Source organism: Bombyx mandarina, chromosome 20, assembly GCF_030267445.1.
Source record: "Bombyx mandarina strain Sakado chromosome 20, ASM3026744v2".
In the NCBI taxonomy this organism is placed as follows: domain Eukaryota; kingdom Metazoa; phylum Arthropoda; class Insecta; order Lepidoptera; family Bombycidae; genus Bombyx; species Bombyx mandarina.
In genome coordinates, this window is record NC_143226.1 from 3214722 (window position 1) to 3232256 (window position 17535).

A 17535-nucleotide genomic window follows, 5' to 3' on the forward strand; every position below is an offset into this window, starting at 1 on the left:
TGGTAAGTGACATGGTCACTACACTAGGGGGTCGCGGGTTCGAATCCCGCCAAGGGAGGATATTTGTATGATAAATATAAATGTCTTTTCCAGGGTTATGGATGTATATTAAATATATGTATGTGTATAATAAAAATCTTACATTTATTTCCGTTATCTGGTACCTGTAACACAAGTTCTTTACGAACTTATCACGGGACCAGTTAACGTGGCGTGATTGTTAGTAAATATTTATCTATTTATCTATCTATTTATTATCTATGTAAAAAAAAAAAAAAAAATACTAGTAATTATACTAGTTTTAATTTGTTATTTTTAAATGGCATAAAAAATGTTGAAGATACTTAGGTTTCAAACATGAACGTGCCTTCGTAAATTGAAGCCAACGATGTCTCATTGGTTACTGACTTTTAAGTAAAATGGCAAGATGCTGCAGTATCACAGTGAGTATCACATTACCGAATTTATTACCAGCAAATACATAATAATACTTAGCAGTTCTTTGACCTCTCAGACAAGATACTACGATCATTGTAATTATGTCTGAAACGACTCGATCATGTGATTAAGCGGTTCTTTATATATAGCTACAACGAATCTTGACAAAAAATTCGGCGCAATATTCTTTCACTATAAAATACAAGACTAATCATATTATTTTATAGTTCAACGAAGCCAACAACCAAGTCGATGGAATATCGATATTAAATTATCGATTGAGTATACAGATTTTATCGCAATCAAAAGTGTGATATAACTTTATAAACAAGAAATTTCTTTAGAGCTTCGGTGGTGAAGTGTTGGAAGAAGCAAAGAAGCAATTCCTCGTTCTTAAGACTTTTTTAAAGATGAAGGTGAGGAAGGAAACTCTTTTGATTCACACAATCGATTGAACATTCTCAACATCATCGTCCAGTCTTTACGCGTGATTGGTGCTATGGATCCTGCCTACTCAAAAGCTCTACTTGTGTTATTTGGCTAAACGCAATACCCAAAAAAGGCATGTAATTTTCCAAAAACATTTAAAATACTTTTACGAAATGTATTAAATCAGATACAAATTTCAAATATTCTAAACCCGACGAGATCTAAAGAATTCATCACGAGATCTGTGACCTATCGGGGGGTCGTCGTTCGTCTAGGCTCCTAGACATACCTGTCTCGATTGCTTGGAAACCGGTAAAGCAACAGCCACAAAAAATTGAAACGGAATTTTATAAACTGTTAGCGTAGACTTGAACCGCAATGACTATTCTGTTTCTTTGCTTATGTACCAGTTGCTATGTCAATTTTACCTATTTTAAAATACGATGGCATGGCACTAACTGGTGGTAGGACCTCTTGTGAGTCCACGCGGGTAGGTACCACCGCTCTGCCTATTTCTGCCGTGAAGCAGTAATGCGGTTCGGTTTGTAGGGTGGGGCAGCCGTTGTAATTATACTTGAGACCTTAGAACTTATATCAAGGTGGGTGTCGCATTTACATCGTAGATGTCTATGGGCTCCAGTAACCACTTAACACCAGGTGGGCTGTGAGGTCGTCCACACATCTAGGCAATATAAAAAATTAACTAGGGCTTCCACTGTTGGACTTCTTCCGGCTACGACTGACTGACTTTATGACGCAATATGAATTCGATTCCCTAACCGGACAAACATTCCTATGACGAATAGTTTTGTTTGCATTTTATCTGGGTGTTTAAAGTCTGTATTTGTAGATATTTTAACAAGTATCATATGTCTGTACATCAGTCTCTGATTATCTTTCACATTGCAAGAAATCTAAATTTGTTGCCAGATGATTGTGAGTGTTGGCGTGTGAATGATCTTTGATAATTAATTTGTTTAAGACATCGCTTTAAAACAATTAGCTTCTCCTTACTCGTATCAACTTGGAGTCAACTTCCAAGTTCTTCAATGTTAGACTATTTATTTCGAACGTTTATTCCATCAGATGGACATATTTTCCGGTTGTGTCCAGATTTAGAGTCGGGTCACAACATTCAGCTAAATGTCACATTTCCATTTTTGTAAAAATCTGTTTATAATTTTATCTAGTGTTAGCGCGATCTAGTAAGCACATTAACACAATAAGAAATATATATTTTTTGCCTACCTTTGCTGATAGCCTTGAGAGGCTATATCAGCGTTGATCTAGCGTGTAGGTGAGCTCTCGGGGCTCAAACCGGAGGTGTTGCTAACACTGGCCTTAGTAAGAGCAGTGCTTCGCAGAATCTTACCGGATCGGAAACGCGACCCACTGAGAAAATCCGGCGAGAAACTCAGTGGGCTGTGTCTATGGGTTAATTTACACTACTGGAAGTACAATAGGTAAGTTTATAACGGTCGAACGCGACTATATTATTTTAACAGTAATTAATGTGTCATCTTCTGCGTAATCAATTAGTAATTATAATACATTGGCTGTTTGTTTAGTCTCGCAAAAAAAAAAGGTTAACTTAAAATATCTACATGTGGTAAGCAGATGCATTAGGGTTCAAACTGGTAGGTACTATTACCCTTACCAATTTTTTCAGAGCAAGGCGAACATCAAATGCTACATCACAATATTCATAGTTATACATATAAAAAATCATATACATTTTTTTTTATTACTTAGATGGGCGGACGAGCTCACAGCCCACCTGGTGTTAAGTGGTTGCTGGAGCCCATAGACATGTACAACGTAAATGCGCCATCCACCTTGAGATATAAATTCTAAGGTCTCAAGTATAGTTACAACGGTTGTCCCACCCTTCAAACCAGAAGGCAGAAACAGGCAGGGTGGTGGTAATTCATTGTTCAGTGCCCTCAATGAAATGAATAGTCCTCTCAAAATAATTCGAGTTTGCTTTTCATTGCCTCTATAGAATGTTTACTTGAACCTACGTCAAAATTTGTGTCATGTGCGTTGTCAGCATCAGAATCTAATATTATACATTACATTATTCATAACACTTATAGCACTCAACATCCTATTATGGACGAAACTACCTTCAGCCTCACATCTCAAGATGGGCTGCATACGAGTGTTGGTCTGTGCATACCGATCAAAGTTAAGTGTTCTCTACGCTAAATGATATTTCAAAATTTAATAAGAAATCATTTGGTTTTTTATTTGTATTGACAATTAAAAAAAAATCTAAACAAAACAAAATTAGATAACGCCTTTGACGTACATTAATTATAATTAGTATTAGATCTTCTTGTTTTTATGTTAAACAAAAACCAACATTTTTGATAATAGAACATTGTAATAGTTTTTGTTCGAACAAATTTCGTGAATGCGAGACTTTATGATATTTAATTTATATTTTAATCGTATTGTTGGAATGAAAAATTCATAATTCCTTTATTTGTTTTAGATTTGTATTGTTGTAGAACAATAAACATTCATAACAAAACGTTTAAACTTATTCATTCATTATTTGATTTTTATCATGTCAAATTGCGAATTAACAAAATGAATATTTGTTTTAGCATGGTGGTTATGCAAAGGTTTGCTATCTGCCTAAACAATAATTAGCTATCGATTTTTTACTGCGAACTTGTGTTAAATGGTTATCTAAGTCTATAGAAATCACAATGAAATCCCACTCTGACACTTTTTTACTGGTGGTAGCACCTCTTGTGAGTCCGTGCGCGTAGGTATCACCACCCTGCCTATTTCTGCCGTGAAGCAGTAATGCGTTTCAGTTTGTAGGGTGGGGCAGCTGTTGTAACTATACTGAGACCTTAAAACTTATATCTCAAGGTGGGTGGCGCATTTACGTTGTAGATGTCTATGGGCTCCAGTAACCACCTAACACCAAGTGGGCTGTGAGCTCGTCTACCCGTCTAAGCAATAAAAACAAAAAGATAACAATGTTGAAATCCCAATTGCGTTTTATAATGACTGGCTCCCCACCCTTCTAACCGGAATGCTACTAATTCTGAGTAGAAATAAATCCGAATTCCGTAGCTACACTAGCTTGTTCAATGTACTCATTACATCTAGTTATTGCGCTCTTAAATTATTATATATTCGCAAATTTAATTACCAAGTGTTATTTTTTCGTCATTTGAGAATACGTGTTAAGTACGCGTTTATGTGAATTCATACCAGCCTGAAGGATTTGAGGCTGAGCATACACAAATACATCACTCAATAGGAATGCAATGTATATGTAAAAATGTATATTTAATTTTTTATTATTTTATAATGAGGTTTAGGTTACGACAATATTATTCAAATTTTATGCTGTAACTACAATGGGCAATTAGCATTCAGATAACTCACAGAAACAAGTTGTAAATCTAATAACATGACAAAAAAATAACCACTAAGAACACTATAAACCAACTGAAATCGGACAAAGTCATTAACTAATATTGTAATGGCTTTAGAATTATTATCACAACGCGCATAGTGCTTCATTGTTGGCTTACGTCATAAAATGTACGGAAATTCTCCACTTACCTTTGTTATCGCCGAGAAGGGTTTTCGTCGAAGGGGCTAGTCCGAATGGTGCTTTAGGGATAATTGCGGCGCCCTTATTTTTCTCGAACAACGCTTTTCGTTCGCGAAGAGACATTTCCGCGGGATCCTTTTCCTTGGCCTTCGGACTGCCCGCTTCGAACATCGCGGCCTTACCCAAGACCGAACTTCTGTCTATATTTCCGTTCAATTTAGGCGCCAATCTCTTTACAATTGGCGATCCCCTTTCCCCGGAACCGGGTCTCTCGTCAGCCGGTTTGTTTTTTGTTTGTATACAATCGTCCGCTTCGTTTTCGTTCTCTTGAACAGCATTGTTCTCTTTGTCTTTTTCCATTTCGCATTCATCGTCGGTGAGCACTTTATCAGGCGGTGTGGGCGCGTGATATTTTTTTATTGAAGGTTTCTTAGACACCGTGGGTTTAGCCGGCGGCGCGCTGGCCACCATTGTCGCCATCGCGGGGGCTGCTGTTGCACTGGGGGTAGTCGATGCACGCTTCGGCTCCTGTCGGGCGGGATCGGCGATTTTCGTCGTTGTGAAATCATAAACGAGCCGCGATTGGCTAGCTGAGACGCGCCGGAACCCCTCGCCTTCCTACGATTGGACGGAGGCAGCTAAATGCGCGGGGTGAGCACGTGCGTGCATTTCGTTTTATCGACACGTTACAGTAACGCGGTAACCGAAATTACAGCGGCGACCGCAGCGAACTGGGTTACAATGCGCTGAAAGGGATCGTGGCGAAGTTGCATCATGACCGATTTCGTAAGCCGACGAAATAGGATCTCTTAATTAGCGGAGTGTTTGGTTGAATGAACGTTTTCAATGCGAGGGTATGCGTTTTATGTCGCGTGTTTAGGAAGCGTAGCGATCAGACGCGCGTGACTCGCGTCCGACGCCTTGTTTACAACTGGTGTCTAGCGAGACGGCAGGGCCTGCCCACACATGCCTTTACCCGGCGCACAGCTGATAATTATATTTTGACGCATCCATGTTACGTGTTTTCGGATCATTCGTAGTTGAAAACGTTTAATTGAGGAAATCATATATTAAAATATAGTTACATCGCTGTCGTGTTTATGTTTAATATATTTGAGCTGTCATTAGGTCCGATAGTGAGTTATGTTGTGGTTTTGGCTGTAATCTATGTCGCAATTGATTCCAAAATATGTCCTTTAACTTATCGTGTTGACATTTGACTGTAAACTCATACAATATAACATAACTAGTTTTCGTAATTGCTTTGTTTACAGATATTATTAAATGTTTTATCAAATTCGTTTGTATAAAATATTTTAAGGTTTTTTTTTTTATTAATTAGATGGGTGGACGAGCTCATAGCCCACCTGGTGTTAAGTGGTTACTGAAGCCCATAGACATTAACAACGTAAATGCGCCACCCACCTTTAGATGTAAGTTCTAAGGTCTCAGTATAATTACAACGGCTGCTCCACCCTTCAAACCGAAACGCATTACTGCTTCACGGCAGAAATAGGCGGGGTGGTGGTACCTACTCGTGCGGACTCACAAGAGGTCCTACCACTAGTAAGAAAGGTTTGTTTTATAAGCTGTTTAATAACGAGTACGTGAGGCTAAACGATATTTTTTTGTTGTCCACGACCACCCACTGCGCGGCGGTGTACTATGAATCTCAAATCGTTTAAAAAGGATACTCTATTGACCCAAATTAAGATGTTATTTTATTCCACACTCTCTAGTTTCTCGGGTATCGAACGCGATGCTTATGAGCTCCGGTATTTCGGGATAATCTGCTAAACTACAACATACAAACAAATATCTAATCGCAAAGCTTTTTTCTCTACCTATGCTGATAGTCTTGAGAGGCTATTTCAGCTTCACTCTAGTGTGTAGGTGAGCTCGCGGGGCTCAAACCGGAACTGTTGCTAACAGTGGCCCTAGCAAGAGTAGTGCTTCGCAGAATCTATCAGCGGATCGGAAACGCAATCCACTGAGAAGATCCGGCTAGAAACTCAGTGGGCTGTGTCTATGGGTTAATTTACTCGTCGAGCCCTTCGTCGCAAGCGACGGGTTCGGAGAGGACGTTGACCGGTGCTTGAGGTACCTAAAAGCACCGTTAATGGATCGGGAGGACGCGTAATGACGTGTTTAGGGCGACTTCCACTGTTTACCATTCGGTCCACAGGATCGGGTATCATCGCAAACAAGTGTGTTTTACAATAACAGTATTTGCCAGTTGATGGGTTGATACTGCGGGAGACCCAAATTCCACATATACACCACTAGCTGTCCACTGGAGAAATAAATCAACATACTACATAATGATATTAAGTAATTACGTAAAGAAATACGAAGCGCAGCGTAATTTGATAGAAATAGTCACGGCCATTAACCGATTTATAAAACGCGACAAACGGAAGCGTTCTTAATTATTGTTTATTGAAACAGACACGAAATTCTTTTCTTTGGGGTTCCGTAGACAAGTGGGAACGAAATCGGTAAAAACCCGCGATAAAAGTCATCAGGACAAATAGTCAAAGTAATAAAATGATAGTACTATCATCGATCCTTCATACGTGTACAAATTTTAATTTTTAATCGGACGTCTTGAAGTTTACGTGAATATTTTTTTATTGCTTTTGTAGGCAGACGAGCATACCGCCCACTTGATGGTGAGTGGTTACCGTTGTCCGTGGACGTCAGCAATGCTAGAAGCAGAGCCAAGCCGCAGCCTACCAAATATTACGTTAAAACCGTCCGTTACGTAGACATAGGCCAAATTATAAAAAATTGTGCAGTTTTTTTTTTAACAAGAAACATTTAGAAATTATGCAATTATTATTTTTAACAAGAAACGTTTATAATATGGTTCTTGAAATATTATAGGCCATTTTCGGTTAAACTTATCAGTGTGGTTAGTGCGAGTTTTTTAACGTTCTCGATAGCGTAAAAGTTAACACAAATTTGTATGGAATGGGATCGTTCGCGTACGTTTGCCGCTAGGGGCGCTGTTCCAACTGCATACAAAATTGGGTTAACTTTAACGCTATCGAGAACGTTAAGAAACTCGCACTAAGCACACAGACCAGAGGATCCTACGTTGACACTCGGTAAGTCTGTCCGGACGTTCATCACGGGACACGGGAAACGCGACCTTAGTGCCGTCTAGCTACTGCTGCATAATTTCAATAGCTCATGCCTATTTCATTATTCTATCATTCGCCTATTCCATTGCCTATTTCAGACGTGAAGCAGTCAATGTTCGGTTTGAAAAGTGAGGCAGCCGTTGTAACTATACTTAGACCATAAAACGCATATCTCGAGGTGGGTGGCGGCATTCCATTGTAGATGTCTACGGGCTCCGCTAACCACTTAACACTAGGTGAGCTCGGAAAAATTACAAAATAACAAAAAAACCTAACAACCTAACAAACCTAAAAAATTGCCACACCTAATGTTAGACAAGTAGACACTAATATTACTTTAAGTGGAGAGACACTGGAGCTTGTGGATTCGACAGTTTTTCTTGGTATAACAGTTGATTCCAAACTGCAGTGGGGTCCTCACATATGCAAGTTAGCGAGTGGACTTAGTTCTGCAGCGTTTGCGGTAAAAAATACGAACGTATACTAATGAAGATGCCGTATCTTCATTAGTATACGTTCGTATTTTTTAACGTTAAAAACGTTTAAACTTCTGGTTTATTTCAGTTATTTTCATAGTGTTATGTCTTAAGGCATTTTGCTATGGGGCAATGCTGCCGATGTCGAAACGATTTTCATCCTGCAGAAGAGGGCTATTCGCGCTATTTATAATATGCACTCGAGGGAATCCTTGAGGGACAAGTTTAAGGAAATCAAAATTCTAACCTTAGCGTCCCAATACCTTTTTGAAAATTTATTGTACGTGCGTAAAAACATTGAAGAATTCCCCAGAGTCTGCGATTTGCATAATGTGAACACTAGGAACAAACATAGGCTTGCGTTGCCGGCGGCTCGAATTAAAAAAATAAGCAATTCTTTTAGGGGGCAGGGTGTATAACTTTTCAACAAGATCCCACAAAACCTGTTCATAGATTTAAGAAAACTGTCAAGGAATGTTTGTGCAACAAGGAATATTATAAAGTTCAGAATTATTTACTAGATGGCACTACGTGGGAATGAGGCTCCTAGCTTTTTTATTTTTCATTATTATTATTTTTTTTAATTGTATTTTTTGACTTGTTTTTTCGTTTATTGTAAATATTTTTACATATTAAAAAAAAAAATTTGAGAAAAAAATGGCCGCTGAGTTTGTTTCGCCGGTTCTTCTCAGGACTGTAGCTTTTTTGGAACTGGTGGTAGAGTTAACTTGTTATTTATATTTTGACATTCAACAAGTACGTTATGCTGCCATCTAAGTTGAAATAAATGATTTTGAATTTTGAGTTTGAATTTTGTGAGCTCGTCCACCCATCTAAACAATAAAAAATAAATAAATCAAAAACTCATTTATAGCAGTGATGCATTGTGTCAGCCACCATCCTACCCGTATTTACCACAAATCAATCATAGCTTGTGAATATGAACATCCTTAGGGTTATTGTGGTTCTACCTCATATCCCAGTTTTTTAAATTTTTTATTGCTTACATGTGTGGAAAACCTCGCAGTCCACCTGGTGTTAAGTAGTTACTGGAGCCTACCGACATCTACAACGTAAAAGCGCCACCCACGTGGAGATATAAATTCTAAGATCTCAGTATAGTTACAACGGCTGCCCCACCCCTCAAACCGAAACGTATTACTGCTTCACCGCAGAAATAGGCAGGGTGGTACCTACCTATGGGGTACCTACCCGCGCGGACTCAGAAGAGGTTCTACCACCAGTGACTTGGCGTGGCATCGTGGAGGACTGCCGGCATGACCTGGAGTGATGTCAAGGAGCCTATGAGCTTATGAGGGCCCTATGTACCAACGGGGTACCCTAGAACTCCAACAACAACCATTAACCGGGGCAAAGTTCGTCCCTACCACCCTCAAACCTTTCTGCCACAGTGCGTTTCCAGAGATCATTCTTAACAAAGACCATCCGGCTTCCGAACAAACTCCTCGCGATATGCCTTACCGAACAAGGCGGTGTCAGTAGGAGCCATTAGCGTGTAACAATGACTACTCATTGTCCGGTTGGCTATACGTTGATATGCCTTCAAAGGCAATAAACACAGCATACAAACAACGAACAAAAGCTTGTGATTTGTACAAATAGCATTCGATTTACGCTGCTGCCGTTAGTTACCCAACAAGAAACAAAAAAAAACTAAACAATAGCTGAGACCGTTTGATAAATAACAATAACCATTTACATAGCGCGTTTGTTTGTGGTGAATTATTTAGTTTTTGTTGAGAATAAAACTGTGCAGCTAACGTAGTTTTAACTGTTATTCGACGCAGGCTTCGCGATGACTTCGCACGTTGCTTCTGACTCTATGGGAATCAGACATAAATAAAGATAATTTGGGGAGATATATACGACAAAGGGAAGATCTTCCACCGAGCGGTGACATTGCTCGGTACACCGACGGTCCGAATGTTGTTGTTCGGAACTTGTATATATGCGCTTTATCTTGAAAATGTCGTAAGCGAGATTCAGTCATCTGTCAATTATCTTGCGTTGTATGATGGCTACCCGCCACATCACTCCCCTCCGAGACTGGAGGTCGTGTCATTTTTTTTTTTAATTAGCGTTGTCCGTGCTGAGATTAGCTTGCAAGGGCCAGTGCTGCTCGAAGCCTGCGGTGAGTCGAGGCTGAGCTTGATTGTTGCGTGCGTGTCGTGCGTAGTCCATGTGATGCAGAGCTGCCACGCCGGAGATGTGTGACCCCAAGCGTTGATGATCCGGTCGTGGGCTGCGATGAACTGTAGCGGCGTGATGAGGCAGTGAAGTTGCGTGCCGTAGGACCAGGAAGCGCGGTGAGTCGGCTGCGATGGTCCTGTTGAGGCTGCGGTGCTGGCTTGCTGTGGGACGACTGTCAATGACGTTTTATTTGCGAGAATGCGGGGATTGTGGTAGCCGAAATTCTTGATGCGCTGATGATGAATCAGAAGGTTGCGTGTTCACATCACGTCGGGGTCACCAGTTTGGGGAGATATATACGACAAAGGGAAGATCTTCCACCGAGCGGTGACATTGCTCGGTACACCGACGGTCCGAATGTTGTTGTTCGGAACTTGTATATATGCGCTTTATCTTGAAAATGTCGTAAGCGAGATTCAGTCATCTGTCAATTATCTTGCGTTGTATGATGGCTACCCGCCACAATAACATTATTGTTACTTTCAATAGTGGCTTATATAGTATAATCTACTTATAAACACCACTACCAAAGTGGGGCTACAGTGGGAAGTACCGTAAATGAGTGCAGTACTCAGTTGATGATACTCAGTTTAAGATCTTCATAACACATCAACGTTACTTAGATATATTTAGCAGAAAATCGTAGTTTAAGGGCCCAAATCTTGTGATCTCTTTGAAGCAATCCTATCAGCACTGGGTCACTTGCGGGTCAATAGGTAATCGACCATTTTATATTTATTAAAAGGGCCAAACGTCGTTAAATCGTTTCCTATTAAACAATTTTGACTACTTAAAGTTCAGGAACGCATAAACTATGATGGACGTTCCCTTCGCCCAAATGTCAATGACATCTTAATCTTCCTACATTTTGACGTAACACTTAAGTAGATACCCAAAGAAGCCACGGAATCCAATTTATCGTTTAAAAGCGCTAGTTAACACGGATACACTAGTAATACCGACAGATAGTCAACTGATTTGGAGTTTCACTTCCCAGGTTACGCATTTAGCCATTGTTTGAAGTGGGACTTCCAAATCGCGCTTGCAACGCCTTTGTACGACTCTTCCTATCGAATTATTACTATTATTATTATTTTATTGCCCTTATGGGACGAGCATACGGCCCACCTGATGCTGTTAACTTCGCTCATGGTCGTCAGAAATGTCAGGAGAAGAGAGTTAAGCTGTTACCTACCATAAAGCGATATTTTCAAAGTCGACGTGACCCAAAGAACTAGTCCTCCGGCAGGGACGTCATAAACTAGGATGGGGCCCTTAGGGACACACAAGAATTTGAGGCCCTTTTGGAAAGTAAAAAAAGCGAATTATAATAACATTTTTTTACTGAGTATGACCATTTATCATCAAATACAGTATCATATAATATGTCATTAATGATATTAGAATGCTGCTGGTTTTTTGGTTACGATTTCGATAACGGTTTCTTTCGGGATTTCTGTTGAGCAAAATCTTCTATTAAAGGCATAGTATATGTCTTGTAAATACCTTCTGATTACTGATTTGTGAAAAAAGTGTAATGTGCCCGACAAAAATGTTTTGAGAATAAACGTGTGAGAGAAATTGTCGGTCTTTCGGGGTCCCCTGAGAATGGGGGCCCTGGGCACGGGCCCCGTGTGCCCTTATGGTAAAGACGGTATTGTCCTCCGGTGTACTTGTATCGATTGATGCGATATATTCGAATCTCGCATAAAAAACGTACCTAACTCATTTTCACGACTGACATAGTGTAATGAAAAATAAAACCGGAAAAAATTATAAGTTACGCAACTATAACTAAGACGAAAATTTGAGGTTTAAACGGTGGCGACGATCACGTTGCGACGTCTATAAGTTTCATTAACCGCTTAACAACAGGCGGGCCGTGAGTTCGTTTACCCAATAAATAAGTAATATTCCATTTTATGAACAAGCAATGTATAGAAAAGTCTTAGAATTGAATTTAAATTGCATGCATTGCTGTATTCATTAATAAAATCGATTTATTAATATTATGGTTTGGTTTGTTTTAAGCATCCTGTACTATATATCGTCTTCTCGCATTAAAACTGTACAATCGCAAAACCTACTAATTTTACAGGAGAGTGTGTTTTATTGGTTTAATATGTGATATTTTTAATATAAATCATCTTTGCAACAATATTATTTTTTTTACCAGTCATATTATGTCTTTTAAAGTAAGATAAAATTATGTATTAAATTTGTTAATAGAAATAAAAACAAAAAAAAAACATTAACTAAACTACGCTCTTTTGACAGTATTTATGAGGAAATTACTGATGATATCAAATGATTCTGCATATTAACTCAATTTCGAATATACTTGGATCAGTTATGTCTTTATCACGGGTATATAAGTAGGATACAGATATCTGGTCTTCAAAACTAAAGTTCGATGAACTTGAAAGTTAAATCAATCTTTTAAAAGTATAAGAATGTAAGAGCAACGACGTTTCTTATCGAACGGTCCACGTGCGCAAAAAACATGGTTCAACAAACTATAACCTGACCGATGCAAATGGAAACCGGCCACAGCCTATTTAATGAGATCTGGGAAACCACTTAACGCGGTTGGGCTGTTCGTAATCCTATGCCGTAAGATTTATGAAAATAGAAAGAAAAGTTAGGCAACGTTGCGACATATCTCGATCTTACTGAAATATGCAGTTGGAGACACACATTTGAGGCAGTCAGCGCAAAAGTGGCCGAACCCACAATTCATATTCATGCTTAAGTATTTCAATTTTTTTTAAACTAGCTGACACGGCAGACTTCATAGTGCCTCAATCCATAAATAAAAAACCTTAACTTTTGTATAAAATACGCTTAAAACATACAAAAAGAATCCGTCCGACGGGGGGCACATTACAGGAAAAACAAAATTGTTATTTTGATTTGATTCCGAGCATTTTCATATTTATCTACCAATTAAACCTTCTCTGGACTTCCACCAATAATTCAAGACCAAAATTAGCCAAATCGGTCCAGCCGTTCTCGAATTTTAGCGAGACTAACGAACAGCAATTCATTTTTTTATTTAAAGACATAATAAATTTTGATGCCAAATCGGCCTATCCCTAGTTTCAATCCATAGACAACAGATGACTTTGTAAGCATCATTTTAGCGCGTATTTTTTGCTTACGAAGTATTATTGTAAAGGCAAATTCGAAGCTCATTATCTGCATACTAACGATAGTAAGCTTAAGCCACTTTTGTGCTGACGGCCTCATTTGGCCCTTGAGAAATTTATCAATTAAAACCTTTCAAACACTGTTTTTCGTTACGGATCTGATCTTAAGACATCTCTTATTATAGGTAAATATTTTATAGCTACACATACATATAATAGAGCTGGTTGACGGTTAAAGCTTCAGTTGTTAGATCCTATTCTTCATAACGTATGGTGGTCTTATGGTGATAGACAGATTGGTGTCACAACAAATATACGTAATGGGTGACTTAAAGCTCCGAAGCTCACGTCAATAATTCTAAAACTGTCACATTAAAGCCTCGTAGCGCTCAGCATCACTACTGATACGATCTTCAACAATCACGTTTTATTTTTTCCATTTTTTCTTGGATTTGGATAAAAAAAATTATCGCTTTCTTCTATATTATGTTAAAGCCGAAATACTTTGAAACAATAACATAATTGTTTAGCTAAGCATTAGGGTCTTCTTCTTCTCAGTCGTGTCACTCTTGACAGAGTGGTCGTGGTCGTCATGTAGTGTTGGAAGGAACAGACTTGATGCGTCTCACGATGACGCACCATCTCTCCCTGCTCGAGGCCATTCTACTGCACTCATTTATGGGACCTCCCACTGCAGTTTTAATTTGGTCGGTCCATTAGGGTATATTATATTTTATATACGCATGGCAATCTTTTAACTACAGAAAAAATCTACAAACAGGGCCAGACAAGCGTAGCTAGAATACCAGCGAATAGTTAGGGATAAAATAGGAAGCAAATAGGCTAATTCCTTCGGTAATGATTTTTTATACTGAATAGAGGAATTAATGGTATTTTTCTATATTTGTTATATGCACGGGAATTTCTAGCAATTGACCTACCTAACTTGTAACCAATTTCTTAAAAGAAGACCGAAAGACATTGTCCTGTCCTAAATTTCACTTTCTTTTACAGAAAAATAATTAAAAAAACATTTTTAGTGGACCGAATTGTGAATCTACATCAGTATCGAATTTACCGGAACACTCAAAAAAAATCTTCGAAATCTGACCAATGTTTAAGGAGGATTTCACTAACATACACACGCACAGAATAATTATATATATTTATATATTTTAGTGTTTAAGACTATATAAAAAAAACCATTTCTTAAATTTCGTAAACACGTGCAATGTTTAAGTTCAATAGGGCGCGTGTCTATACTAATATTATAAAGAGGAAAGATTTGTTTGTTTGTTTGTTTCGAATAGGCTCCGAAACTACTGGACCGATTTGAAAAATTCTTTTTCCATTAGAAGCCGACATTGTCCCTGATGAACATAGGCTACTTTTTTTTAATTTTTTTAATTATTTTTTTGTGGTTTCATGTGTGTTTTAATGTTTCCGAAGCGAAGCGAGGGCGGGTCGCTAGTTATCTATAATGTTAAATGTGATATAAGCGAATGAAATTCGATACATTAGAGTTTTATTAGACAAAGCTATATCAGATTACGTTTCATTGGAACTATTCGATGAATATGGAGAGTTTCTTGTAACCGACAGATTGGTTAATAGTAAATCTGTTTCAGTACGTAACAATTTACGAATCAACAATGTTTTTGCACTTACATACTGCGGGAAACCATATTCTTTAGTTCGCCTATGATTCTGCAAAGTCACTATCCATTTGAATTCACTTTTACTGATGGTAGGACCTCTTGTGAGTCCGCACGGGTAGGTATCACCACCCCGCCTATTTCTGCCGTGAAGCAGTAATGCGTTTGGGTTGAAGGGTGGGGCAGCCGTTGTAACTATACTGAGACCTTAGTACTTATATCTCGTAGTGGGTGGCGCGTTTACGTTGTAGATGTCTATGTGCTCCAGTAACCACTTAACACTAGGTGGGCTGTGAGCTCGTCCGCCCATCTAAGCAATAAAAAAAAAACTGTAAAAATGTTTGTTCAACTGAGGTAGTAAATATTTCGTAGAGATTTGAAAGCGTGTTCATAATTCAATTTGAACGATACGTAATTACCTCGTGCTAACAATAGTCCGTAGAAGGAAAGTGAAAGTTGAAGGCGGGAACTAGTTTCGAGAGGTGCAAGAATTGATATCTACTTATATGTGAATTGGATTGCTATTGGTTACCAGGTTTGAAGTTTAACCGTAAGTACTCGTCGAATTCGGTGCGACGTAACTCAAGCAGCGGCCCGTACTCGATCCTGTAGACCGAATGGTAAACAGTCGACGCCGCCCAAAGCACGTCATTACGGATCCTCCCGATTCATTAACGGCGCTTTTAGGTACCACAAGCACAAGGGTTCGACGAGCGAATTAACCCATAGACACAGCCCACTGAGTTTCTCGCCAGATTCTGCGAAGCACTGCTCTTGCTAGGGTCAGTGTTAACATCACTCCGGTTTGAGCCCCGTGGGCTCACCCACTAGCTAAGGTTACGCTGAAATAGCCTCTCAAGGCTATCAGTTTAGGTAGGAAAAAAAAACAGCCGGCTGAGTTTCTCGTCGGATCTTCTCAGCGTGTCGCGATTCTGATTCGGTAGTAGATCCATTCGCGAAGCAGCTGCTCTTGAGTTAAGTCCCCATCGGAGGCGCTCGGTCAGCTGTTAGCAAATCGCACCCCTCCTGGCTGAGCCTTTGCTCGCCTACTTATCCTGGTGAAACTGAAAAGGCCTCAGGGCCCCCAGTAATCCCTCATTTATAAAAATATGTTTGAAGTTTATAGTTGTAGCCCAAAGGCACAAATGTCCTGTGCGACTGTGTCAGAGTTAAAATCCCGTTGTCAGGTATCGTTTTGTTAGACAAGAGTTCGTTATTAACTTATATGGGGTAGTTACATCGTTTAAAAATCAATGAAGCAAAATTGGTACGGCATATGTTGAGTCCGCATGGGTAATCACTACAGTCCTACCTACGTCTGACGCGAAAGCGTTTGATGGGTGGACATTTTGACGTCATCTTAGAGGCCGGAATTTACGTCATGATGGCTATCAGCTCCAGTAGTTAATTGAGAACCAGTGGGCGAACCACGCAAGTATAAAGCATCGGTTGTTCAGTGGTAGAATGCTCGTCAAGTACCTATTTCAGTAAACCCAAAATTCGCGTCCTACCCACACACGTCTCCTGAAGCAACAAGGAACGAGACGTTAAATTCGATAAAACGAAGGGAAACTATAAAACCGGCCCAGACAAAGGTTTAAAAGCACTTAAAAAACGTATACAATAAACCAACAATTTCGGCGAACATTCAAGACAAAGAAATATTGGTACTCGAATATTTCACAACACGGCAACAAAGACTCGTCAGATTTTATGTGTGTCCCTCCATTGAAGCTTTGAATTCTACTTCGAATGCTGATTCTTTTGTTTTCGACCACCCGTATATGAGAGGCGTTACAACCTATACGTATGTGAATGATGTTATGCAATAAAACTGAACAAAAACAACATCGTGGGCTATTTTCCGTAAATCAATTCAGTTTTCGCTGTAATAAAGTTATTCCTTTTCGTCTATTGCAGTGCAGACTACCATTTCTAGCTATTGATAAGTGGTATTTTCAATTAGTTTTTCTTGTCGCAAGCGTTATATATTATAAAGGGCAATGATTGAATATATTCGCCTAAAAGTGTAAATTAAAAAAAACCTAGTGATTTCAAGTGACACTAGTTATATTATATTTTGTCTTTAAAATTACACGGTGCTGTTGGCTTTAGAATGCAACAAGAGTAAATTAAAGTTGCGACACACAAAAACAGTCCATAATCTAATCGTTACTGGATCATTATTGCACGACCACATCCGTACAAAACCGTTAAAATTTAAAGAAGTCGTAAAATGGAAATGTGAGTGCATTTGATGTTCCTGTATTCCGGTTCAAATTTAAAACAATAGCTATTGACCAAAATTTGCGTTCTATTTTCAAGAAAACCCAATTCTACCGACAAGGCCTTCGAGTTTCGAGAGCATAGGATTGAAGTTTGCATTCCAGGGGCATTAAGTATTAACATGTCCAGGGGCATTAATACAAAATATATATATTAAGGAGT

The 17535-nt window shown here is 39.0% G+C and overlaps 2 protein-coding genes across 5 annotated transcripts in view; one reads left to right on the top strand and one right to left on the bottom strand.

Annotated features, from left to right (window-relative positions):
* Positions 1 to 17535, top strand: part of LOC149500618 (waprin-like protein) — a 337771-nt gene that overhangs the window by 287407 nt on the left and 32829 nt on the right. The gene's annotated exons all lie outside the window — the stretch shown is intronic.
* Positions 1 to 17535, bottom strand: part of scra (anillin, actin binding protein) — a 75252-nt gene that overhangs the window by 40524 nt on the left and 17193 nt on the right. For 3 of the 4 annotated variants that reach the window (XM_089735853.1, XM_089735854.1, XM_089735855.1), the window contains exon 7: positions 4459 to 5068. In XM_089735853.1, the coding sequence (XP_089591979.1) occupies positions 4459 to 5068 (610 nt within the window). The remainder of the gene's footprint in view (positions 1 to 4458; positions 5069 to 17535) is intronic. The other variant, XM_089735856.1, reaches the window with a different exon arrangement.